The 11,690-nt window shown below is 59.2% G+C and overlaps 1 protein-coding gene across 1 annotated transcript in view; it reads right to left on the bottom strand.

The window, feature by feature from the left end:
* Positions 1–635: 635 nt before the first annotated feature.
* HTRA3 (HtrA serine peptidase 3) overlaps positions 636–11,690 on the bottom strand; it is a 42,647-nt gene continuing 31,592 nt past the window's right edge. Inside the window, exons 10-12 of the mRNA XM_025051838.1 lie at positions 5,096–5,144; positions 3,269–3,364; positions 636–1,691 (exon numbers count right to left, since the gene is read on the bottom strand). Of these exons, the coding sequence (XP_024907606.1) occupies positions 1,526–1,691; positions 3,269–3,364; positions 5,096–5,144 (311 nt within the window). The 3' untranslated portion in view covers positions 636–1,525. The remainder of the gene's footprint in view (positions 1,692–3,268; positions 3,365–5,095; positions 5,145–11,690) is intronic.

The following is an 11,690-nucleotide window of genomic DNA, read 5'->3' as shown; positions in this document are numbered from 1 at the left end:
GCTCCCCCCCCCACCCCCGCCCAGGGAGAAGGTGGGCTGTGGTCCCACAGCCGCCCAGAGCCCAGCGGCGGGCAGGCTCGGCCCCTCTGCGGGAACTGGACCGGGGGCCTCCATCCTGCTGGACGCAGTGGTCAGACCAGGCCTGGCCTCCAGTCTCCTGGCCTGGACACCCCCACTTGCTATCTCGGGGGCTCCCTCCCCGCCGAGCTCACACACTCGGTGCCCCGCTGGCAGCCCCGGGCCCCACCCCACAGCTGTCATTTCACACCTAATGTCCCCGTCACCGGGCGGGTTGTGGTGAGAGTGACACAGGGCAAACGCAGGGAAAGCTTCGTCACCCGCCGGGCACATACGGCATGGCGGGGCCTCTGCCGGCCGGGCCCCTTTCCAAGCGTTCTGCCTGCTGGCCAAGGGGTCGGAGGCCTCGGTGTCTCCCCGGTACAAGGGGAGACAGAGGAGGTGTCTTGCCCGAGACCACAAAGTCCGGAGTGAGTGGCTGAGTGACAGCCCCGCCCACTGGTGTCGGTTTCGCTCTGGGTCCCAGGAGACGCCGTGGCCCGTGGGCGTGGGTGCCCCAAGTGCCCCTGCTGGCTGAGGCCCATGTGCTTGCCAACTTTAATCCCATACGGTAGAGACACAGTACAAGCAACGTGGGGGGCGGCTGTACAGCGAAGCTCAAAGATACACCCCAAAAGGCGCGGGCCCCACTGGGAGCAGGGGGCTTTCCCGTAGCTCCAGGGTGGTGTGACACGGTCGCCCCGTGCACACGGCACGGGGGGCCAAGCGGCTCAGTCCTTGCAGCCCCTCCTCCGGGCAGCTCCCAGCTTCCTCTGCCACCCTCCCACAGTCACCTGCAGGAGGACAAGCAGCCTTCCGAGGGCGCTGACCACACCGCTCCCTGCCGGCTTCTCTCCCGCCTGGGGAGGGGAACCTCGCCGCCAGCTGTGGGGCTCCGCTGGGCAGCCAGGGGACATCCCTCGGTGCCTGCTCCTACACCTGACTCCTCAAGGGGTCAGACGTGGCCTGCTCTCCAGGGACACCAGGCTGGCAGGGCAGACAGCCTTGGTCATTCCGCATAGGGGGCCAGGGAGGCTGGGGAGCTGAGACCTGGGGTGAGGGTGGGTGGGAGCGGGGTGGGGCACGCAGACAGAGGCATCGGGAGGGCGGGAGAGAGGGTGGCTGCGGGGACCTCAGAGGAGTCTTCTCAAGTGTCGGAATCACTTTACATCACCCCGAGGACTTGGAAGGTGGCCCTAGGGACAGCTGTAGAAGGGGACCGTGAGCTGCTCCCATGGGCGCCATGATGCAGAAGCCGACGCTCCCGAGGCTGAGATGTGGACCCCCGGCCAAGCCCAGACACGGCTCTGTCCCTAGACGGCCGGAGGAGGCCGCTGGCTCTGCTGAGGACCGACCTTGGTCCCTCGTCCTGACCCCGCGGGGGACAGCGGCTCCCGCGGGAACCGCCGGGCTGGCAGCGGTCCTTGGCCGCGGGCTCTGGCGCTTGGCAACGGGGCAGGCGGCGGCCTCACAGGACCACCTCGGGCGCGATGCTGAAGAGGAGGTCGTCGTTCCCCCGACGCACCTCCAGCAGCAGGGGAGACTCGGTCAGCACGGCCTCCTGCAGCTCGCTCGAGTCCGCCAGCGGGCGCCCGTTGACCTTGACGATGATGTCGCCATCTTGGATGCCCCCTCTGCCAACGGGAGAGACGCGGTCAGCGCACACGCTCACGAGGCCTGGGCCCGGTGGGGGAACAATCGGGTTTAACAGCAGCAGTTTAAGAAGATTCATCTGGACAAGCAGGACCGGCAGCTCGCCCACCAGGCTCTGGCTCCAGATGGAGGAGGGAGGAGGGAGGAGGGAGGGCCGAAGACGGCCACCTCTCCCGCCCAGCGGGCCGGCTGGGTTCACGCTCCGCTGCAGCCTACCGAGCAGGCCGCCCGGGCCGGGTACTCTGCCCCTTCGTGCCTCAGTCTCTGCAGACCTGTGTGCTTTGCAAATGACGGTGAGGTCCAGAGGTTGGTCCCAGGGCCACCGCAGGTACTGAGACTCTGGCACAGCAGGCAGAGCTCGCTGGGCGTGTCGTGACCTTCCCTGCCACCCAGAAGGACAGGCAGGGTGGCACAGTGGTTGTGTGTCTGCCTGGGTGGTGGCACCGGCCTGCACGTGTGACCTTGGAGGGGTGACCCCTGTAAGCCTCGGTGTTCCCATCTGTGAAACGGGGTGAGGGCGGTAGCCGGGACCCCACAGGCTGCAGCGAGAAGTGACGGAGACGATGCAGCCTCGGTCATCGGCAGTCACCATCACCCGATCTCACCCAAACTGCTCCTGGGGGGCCTGGCGTGTGGCCACTCTCGGTGGCTGCCCTGCTGAATGCCGCCGAGCACAGCAACCCGGGGACAGAGCCCGGTTGGATGACAACCCTATCTTTCGACAACTTCACTGCAGGCGTGCTGCGGACCGGGCACGGGTGCCACATGCGTGCATCACGGAAGGACGCGAGGGGCCCGTGTCTTCCAGCACGGCCTCCAGAAGCAGCACAGTGCATAAAACAGAAGGAAGGGGTCGTGGGGTGGGAGGCCCGCCTGCCCGGCCCTCGCCCCTCACGGCAGCCCAGACCGCAGTGTGGGCCGCCGCCGGCGCTCAGCGTGGCAGTTTAGAACCGCTGATCTGCTGCAGCCCGCGGCCGGTGCCACCGGAGACCTGGGCGTCCGCGGGGAGGGGCTTGCCCAGCGCCGGTGGGGGGGCCGGGTGGGGGAGGGGCTTGCTCAGAGCCCGTGGAGGGGCCGGCTGGCCCGGGCGAGCCTGTGGCAACCTCGCAGCGTGTCTGTCTCGGCTCACGGCGCCGCGGCCGTCAGCACTGCCCCGGTCTCGGATCGCGGCCAAGCCTCCCGGGGTAGAAAGAGGAGGCCGATCTCGTCCGCTTTGCCACGAGGAAACAGGGAGACCCAGGCCGGCCCACTGGGCTCATGGGAGTCCGGATGCTTCTCAGCTCAGGGCCTCCACTGCTCTGTCTTCCCCGAGGACAGGGGACAGTCAAGGGACATTTAGGCCGTGGAAGGGCATGGCCGATGCTCTAAGAGATACTTCATCCCTCCAGCCTACCCCTGGCTTACAGGGCAGGCCGGGTTCCCAGCGGCCACTTCCACGTCACGTCTTACCAGGAAGCTCAAAGGAGTGGAGTGGGCCCAGCCCAGGCCCGATGCTCCCCAGGATGCCTGACCACCGCCCCCAGCCTCCCTGCCTCTTCTGGGGGTGCTGGGGACCTACCTCTGAGAAGGTGAATTGGGAACAACCTCTTGCACGTAAATCCCCTTGCTGACCTCCGGGACGTCTGGGCTGCTGGCCTTTAGCTCCTCCATCAAGCTGAAAAGACAGTCCCCTGTCAAGGCTTCTCCTGGGCCTCCTCGCCTCCCTGCCCCGGCCACACAGGGAGGGAGGCTCCTCTGGGCTCCCACACTGCCTTGTCCGGCCACCGACCCTTCGGAGTTGTCACTCATTCTTGTCTGTGTCCCCAACTCAACGTGGGCTCCTCAAGAGAAACCTTGGTGAAGGTGGACCGTTAGCAGCGTGGAGAGGGGAGGGTGGGGGACAGGTGGGAGGAGGGGTGAGGGAAAGGAAAGAAGGTAGAAGGATGGATAGATGGATGGATGGATGGATGGATGGATGGCTGGATGGATGGATGGATAATGGATGGATGGATGGATGGATGGATGGATGGATGGGTGGATGGATGGATGGATGGATGGATAGGTGGACGGAAGGAAGGGATGATAGATAAATGGATAGATGGAAGGAGGGATGAGCAGTGGGTGAATGGCGGAATGGATAGAGGACTGGACGGGTGGTGTGATGGATGGATGGATAAAAGACGGAGGGATAGATGAATGGAAGGGAGGAACGAATAATGGATGAATGGATAGATGGAAGAAGGGATGAATGGAACGGACAGACAGAAGACTGGATAAATGGTGTGATGGATGGATGGATGGATGGATGGATGGATGGATGGATGGATGGATGGATGGATGCACGGACGGATGGATAAGTGGGTGGGTGGATGGATGGATGGATGGATGGATGGATGGATGGATGAAAGAGAGAAAGAGAGCACATGAAAGATGAACTGGCATGCTCGTCTGGTGACAAGTTGCTCTCAGATTGAATCCCTAAGTTAACAGTCGCTGCATCGCTTTGAGGCGCAGTTGGTCGAGCAGGACTTAGCTCTTCCCAGAGCTCCCGACACGGCCACCTCTTTCTTCTTCGAACCCTTCGCATTTCCCTTCTCCCCGACTCCTTCCCTCCTCTGCCCCACTGCCTTCCGGGCACGCGCTCCGTTGCAGACCTCACACTGGGGCGGAACAGAGGGATGAGCAGGACACGGGGCTCACAGTCAAGGTGGGATGTGGGGCCCACGCAGTGCTGGGGACGGAAGCGCAGTTACGGCTGCTAAGAGGGGGTGCCTCCTCCCACCTGGGCAGCCCGCAGAGGTAGAACAGTGTCCCCCTAAAATTCACGTCCACCCAGAACCTCAGAATGTGACTTCATTTGGCAATAGGGTCTTTGCACATGCAGTTGGTTAAGGGTCTCTAGATGACTTAGGGGGGCCCCCAAATCCAGTGACTGACGTTTGTATTAGAAAAAGAAGGTGGAGGGTTGGACACAGACGCGCAGAAAGAAGGAGGCCGTGGAAGGCAGACGCAGAGGTTGGAGCGATGCAGGTGCACCCTAAGGGGCACCCGGAGCCACCTGAAGCTGGGCGAGGCTCAGGATTCCCCCAGAGCCTTCGGCGGCAGCGCAGCTCAGCTTTCAGACTGCGAGAGAATGAATTTCTGTTGTTTTAAGCCAAGTGCATACTAATTCACTATGGCAGCCACAGGAAACGAATCTAGGAGGCTTCCTGGAGGAAGCGGCACCTCGATGAGGTCCCAAGGGGGCCGAAGGCGTCGGCATTCTAGGCAGAGAGGCTGGCCCGAGCGAAGGCTCAGAAGCCTGAATGCGTGCGGCCCGCGAAGCACCTGCAGGTGACTAGGCGGGGCCGAGGGGAGGGGACGGACAACCACTAACGCGGGGGAGGGCCCCATTCTTCAGACACACCTGGGCGTGATGGTCCTCATCCGTATGCCGATGAAGCGCTTCTTCCAATCTGCAATCAGACAAGAGAACTCGGTCAGGACCAGCGCGAGGGGCTGGTGGGGCAGAAACCCACCCACAGGAGCAGAAAGCAGCAGGACCCGTCCTGTGGGGGCCAGCCCGCCTCATGTGCTCAGAAGCCCAGAACCACCTCTCCCCTCTCGGCCACTCTCAAGGCTGGGAGAGGTCCTGGCCCCATCTGGTGGCTGCACGCCGCCCTCATCCTCAGACACCATCGACCACACCAGCTCCAACATCTGTCACCCCTCTGAGCTCCATATCCAACCCCAGTGGCCAGCGGGCTCTCCTCTCCAGCCTCCATCCTGCAGGTTCCTTGAACGGGCTTTGCTAGATCTGAACACGTCACCTCCCCCTGCCTCCCCATAAATAACAATATTGGTCCACATTGTCCCACGAGCACTACCGGTGTGCCAGGACCTTGGCTGCAGCGTTATACACACACCCCTCCAAGGGCACACCTCTCTCCCCCGCCCAGCTGTTCTAGCTTGTGACTTAGCTGGTGTCCTAGACCCAGAAACGACATTTACATCTTCGGAACCATAAAACAACTCTCTGTACCTTTTAAAATTTCCTATCGTGAAGGTACGCTTTCTGCGGAGCGAAATCAGAGGTAGGAAGGGATCCACGAGATTCCCAATCGTTTAGAAACTAAATAACACGCTAAATAACCCACCTTCGAAGAAGATCTCAAAAGAGAAATTAGAAAGTATTTTAAACTCAGTGAAAACGAAAATACAACGTGTTACAATCTGTGGACGTAGGTAAAGCGACACTTTTGGGGAACCATGGTACTCAGTGCCGACGTCAGAAAAGCAGCCTCGAGTAGTGACCTCAGCTTTTGCCTTAACAGCTGGAAAAGGAAGAGTGCGCGGCACCCGAAATAAGCAGAAGGAGGGAAATAAGAAAGGGCGGAAATCAGCGAAACAGGAAACAGACGCAACAGAGACGATGAATGGAAACGGAAAGCTGATTCTTTGAGATCGATAAAATTGATATGCTTTTAGCCAAAATGATCAGAAAACAAAGGGAGACACAGTGATCAATACCGGGAATGAGAAAGGTGACATTACTACAGAGCCTACAGGCATTAAGAGGACAATACGAGACCATGATGATGACTCGATGCCAACGGATTCGACAACGTAGATCAAACGGGCGAATCCCTGGAAATTTCCATGCTACCAAATCTCACGCGAGAAGAAATAGATAAACCTGACTAGCCCTGGATCTATTAAAGAAATTGAAATTGTAGTTTAAAATCTTCCCGTGAAGAAAAGTCAGGTCCAGATGGGCTCACAGGCACATTCCGCCAAATATTTAGGGGAAAATAATATCACAAACTCCTCCAGGGACCTGAAAAGAGGCAACACCGCTGTGACGCTGTGATTCGTAATAAGGAGCATCCAAGTCGGTCTTTGTCCACGGTCCCCGGCACGGAGCTCCTAGAACCTTCGTGACCACAGGAGCCATCGGGGCATCTTTTGCTCCCAGTTCCTGAAATAGCTCCAGAACTGCAAAGGAGAAACGGGTCCCCGTTCCTCTGAAGAAGCCCCTTTGACCCACAGCTGGGTTTATGTTAACGAGGTGACTTTTAGGAAGCCCCGAAGGATGGGGCTGGTTGCCAGGGGAACCGACCCGGGATGCAGCCCCGCCCCCGACTTCTGGGGAGGGGAGGGGCTGGAGTTTGAACTAATCGCCCAGGCTCATGATGCAACCGAGCGTGCCTATGTAATGAGGCCTCCGTAAAAAGCCTAGTTGGGTTCTGAGAGCTTCCTGGTCGTGACTCAGGGAGGGCGGGTCACGTGGAGGGGCACAGTAGACGGTGTCGGGATGGAGTTTAGTCGTCGGGCACCAGCGTGGTGTGGGGAAACCCCACGCATTTGGTGACCGGAAGTGCAGGAAGCCGAGGGGTGTCCTAGCTGAGCAGACGCAGGAGGAGGGCTTTTCCTAAACTCCCGACGCCAAAACCAGCCAAGCAAACGAGACCGGCACCCCTGGTGCAGGTAGTTGCAGAAAATCTTTAAACGTCTTCGGTGGATCAAATTCAATGACAAACAGAACAGAGACGAAATCGTGTGTGAGCGAGGTTCATCCCAGGAAGGCGAGGGCGGCTTAACACGCAGAAGGCAACCAAGGCCGGACCAGAAAGGAAATCCATCATCCCCCCAAATGCTGGAAAAGCATCTGGCAAGATTCAGCATCTCTTCCTGACAAAAACGAGAAGTCAAAGGGAACCTTTCAACCTGATGAAGGGCATCCGTGCAAAGCCTTTATGAACGTCGTACTTAATGGTGAAGCACTGGCGGTGTCTCCCCAAGACCAGGGACGGGGCAAGGACGTCACCATGTCTCAGTGAGCAGTGGGAAGGTCTAGCCACGCGATGAAAACGAGGCGTTCAGACTGGACGGGAAGAAGCAAAACTGTCTTTATTCCCAGACGGCATAGTCTGTGGAGAAACGTGAATGGAATCCACGGAAATATACTGGAGCTATCGAGTTATCGAGGTTGCGAAATCTTTTATGATCAATATACAAAATCGATTTTATTTGTGTGTTCTAGCAACAATCAGAAACGGAAAAAATTTAAATACACCATTTATTATAGCATCGAAATGATGAACTACTTGGGAATAAATCTGATGAAAGACGTGTGAGACCTTTCTAGACCATCGAGGACTAGACAATGCCACCGAGAGAAACTCAGGAAGGCGTAAGTGATGGGGAGACGCCCCCCGTTCGCGGGTCAGAGGACTCAGTGTCATCAAAGTGACGATTTCCCCCACACGGACTCGAGATTCAACACGACCTCCACGAAAATACCCGCAGGGGTTTTGGGGTGGGAATGAACAAGCTGATCCTAAAATTCGTGTGGAAATGCAAAGGATCTAGAACCAAAACGGCTTCGAAGAGGAAGCACAAAATTGGAAGGCTGCCGGCGCCTGACACACGACTTGCCCTCCAGCGACGGTCGTCGGCACAGTGTGGACACAGAGGCGGACGGACGGACAAGAGGAACAAAGCGTGCTGATTTTATTCTCGACGACACTGCAAAGGCAATTCGGCGCTGAAAAACACGGTCTTTTCAAGAGATGGTGCTGGGGACAACTGCAGGGCCAAAGGTGGGAAAGAAAAAACGAAAAAGAACTTGAATCCATACTTCGCACTACTTTAAAAAATGAATTCAAAATGCATCCTAGTCCTGTATGTAAAACCTCAGCAAACGTAGGAGAAGATCCTTCTGACCTTCAGGTAGCAAAGATTTCTTAGACACACCACCGAGAGCCAAGAGCACGATCCATTAAAAACAAAAAACAAACAAAAAAAAACGAGTAGACTTGATCGAATTTACCAAACTTCTGTTCCTTAAAGACAGTTGAGAGAAAGAGAAGACGAGCCTCGGGAGAAAGTATCTGCGTTCATTCGTCGGATAAATATTTGCATTTGTTTGTCTGATACACTCCCATCCAGATGTACAGAGAACTCTCAAAACTTAATCATACAAACATGAGAAACTAAATTTTTTAAATGGGCAAAATATTGAAACAGACACTTTGCCCAGGAAGGCTGATGACCGGCACCCCATGGAGGCGGCGGAGGGCAGGAGGCCTGGCCCGTGGGTCTGCGGGCCGGAAGCCTTCGGTGTTTCTCCCCGGGGAGGTGGGGCCGGCCGGTTTGGAGCAGAGATGTGATGATGAGTTCAGCCTTAAATTCTGAAAGGCGTGCTCAGGCGGGCACGGGTCTGCGCCAGGAGGGGCCGAGAGGAGGCAGCAGCCCTGGTGGCAGGACTGGGTGGTGGAGCCCGAGGCGGTGACAGGGCTGGTGCGGGAGGGACAGACCCCGAGGCCAGCAGAGGCCCTGCTGCTGGGTGAGAGCAGGTGGGGAATCTGCAGGGTTGGAGCTGACGTTACCGGGGGTGGGGACCGGAATGACACGGCGCTTGGGGAGCAGGGGTGTCTGATGAGCAGTTAGTTGTACGTCCGGTCTAGAGCTTGGCGAGAGGCCCAGCCGGAGAGGTCACTCTGGGGGACTCGCTCTCTAGGTGGCATTTGCATCCACGAGGCCAGGCGAGGTCCTCAGAGTAAGCGGGAGGCCTCGGCCCTCTGCCCTGCTCCTGGCCTGGGTACGGGCCGCTGGTCAGCTCCGCTCATCCCCCAAAGTCATGCCTCGAATGAGGAAGACCCTGTGCTCCCCGAGCTTGTGTGAGCAGTGCCCCCCGCAGGCAGGCGTGCAGCCGGGGGACAAGTCACAGTCCTCGGTAGGGAGCCCCTCCCACCTGAGCCAGCAGGCAGGGGCAGGGCGGAGGGGGGAGTGGGGGCGCAGCTCTCCAGACTCCGCTGGTGGGGGACTCCTACCAGCGTCAGTGGAAAGCCGCCTACACCACGAGCGTCCCCGCGGGCCGTCCTGCATACTGGGGAGCCCTGGGGGCCTGGAGTTTGGAACCAGAGGGAGAGACGGCCACAAGCACCGTGAAGGCACCGAAGCCACGAAGGGCACCCGTTAAAGCGGCTGACGTGTGTGACGTGCACCCGCCTCCGTTAGAGACCAGGAGCAACGGCTTCCGGGGCGACGGGGCTCACCCTGGATCCGCCCCGGGCCCCCAGCCCAGGAGACGCCCTCAGCTCCGGCTGCTGGGGCCTCTGTCACGTCAGCCCCGTCCCTCACTCACACCCTACATCCCGCCCTCGGCGAGTCCTGCTGGCTCAAAGTTCAGAACGTCCCAGACCCGCTTTGCAGATGAGGAAGCTGAGATGCGGGGCTGGGAAGGACCGCAGGCCGCACCAGGGTATCGAGGACACTGAACCCTCTGGCACCTCGGAGAAGGGGAAGGGACAGGGACAGAGGCAGGCAGAGCGCCCAGCGAGAACCCTCGCTCCGGCCTCCTCTGCTGCCGCCTGCACTCCGGACGCGTTTGGGACTCTGGCGTGTGTGACCTTGACACCTGGAATGTGCATTCTGGCCCCTTCTTCCCGGTGACCCCCCCAGAGCCTCCCCGCGGCTCTCCCTCGGCTCTCAGATCACAGCGGTCACCCCCAAGACACGTGAGGACTTGCATGGAGGCTGAGGTGCCGTCTCCCAAGGCTCACAGAGGGGCAGACACCCCTCGCCGCCCACCTCCGTTAACTCAAACACTTCCGTGGGGTACGCTCCTGGGGCCGGACTGAGGCAACGCTATGGCCCCCGAAACTAGCACGGTGGGTTTTTTTCGTCAGCGGCCTCTGCACCCCTCTGCACCCCAGCCCAGAGAGGGACTAGACGTGAACCCTAACTGACATATCCCTGATCTAATACAAAGATGGTTTGTGTGGGTCTTGATAATTTGATACTTTTATTTTAAAAAAAGCAAGAGTGAACACCAGTCAACTTCAGAAGGATTTTAAATCCTAGACCTGGCCGTTCAGCTAAGATTTATCGGGCTCTCGAATCAGTCCACACGGCCGTGGCGAGGTGACGGGTCTGGGGAAGAGGTCAGTCTCCTAGGGGCCTGGAGCGAGGTCAGTGCTGACAAGGGCAGTCCCTGTATGACACGGGCGGGACCCGCGGGCCCTGGTGCTCGTCTGTGAGAGGTGAGGGAGGGAGGCGAGGAGAGAGGGGACGCTGTCCATCCGAGACCCAGCAAAACAGTCACCCCGCAGCTCAGTCTGAGCAAAGCGCAATCCCACCGACTTCCAGGGAGGCAGCCAAAGTCAAGGCACCTCGGAGCAGGAGGTAACGACACCGGGAAAGCCTGGTTATTCGAGAAGGGACCTAGGCTACGACGGGTAGGGAGGAGCAGCCCTGGGTCAGTTCTGAGTCTCCTAGCAGCCAAGGGGAAAAGGGCTCAGGAGGTTAGGTGGTCCCTGTGACCAACAGAGGCCTTCGGCTCCTTGAGGGGAGACTGGCTCTGCCCCGGCTCCAGGCTACGTTCGCATAAGGGACACGGATGAACCAAACGGAGTCCTCCATAGCAGCTCCTCACGGCCCCGGTCCTGGCTGGACTGGGCTCTCAGTGGAATGCTGGAGGGAAGGTAGGAGGACACAGGAACGCAGTCTGAAGGTTTCCCAGGACTGAGTCGGGCCCAGGCCGGGCTGGCCAGGAGTGGCCATGAGACAAAGTGGCGGGAAGGAGAGGTTCGCTTGGGCTGAAGGAAAGGTAGAGGCCACCAGGAAAGGTCTTGAGGTCAGGAGAAGAGTGACCGTCCCCTGGAGCTGGTCGTGACCACTGACTTAGCCCTCGCTGGGGAGAGCCACCTGTGCCTCGTCAGAGCCTCTCCCAGATGGACAGTCACAGCCGCCTAGGAGCGGGCAGGACGGGGTGGACGGGGGCGGGGAGGTGGAGGCTGTGAGGGGGCGACTTCCAAGGAACAACGGTTTGGGCTCTCCTTCCCTGGTCACCCCACCTGGCAGTCTGCACGGCCAGAGGGCCGAACGAGGGAGGACGTAGGGATGGGCAGATGGACAGAAGGAAGGACAGGAAGAAGGAAGGAAGGGAGGATGGGAGGGAGGATGAACAAATAGAAGGAAATAAAGAAGAGCGGATGGATAAATAGATGGGTGGGTGG

The sequence above is a fragment of the Pteropus alecto genome, unplaced genomic scaffold, assembly GCF_000325575.1.
Source record: "Pteropus alecto unplaced genomic scaffold, ASM32557v1 scaffold5, whole genome shotgun sequence".
Lineage (NCBI taxonomy): Eukaryota > Metazoa > Chordata > Mammalia > Chiroptera > Pteropodidae > Pteropus > Pteropus alecto.
Note: the sequence above shows the minus strand (reverse complement) of the source record. Positions and strands in the feature narration are given on the sequence as shown.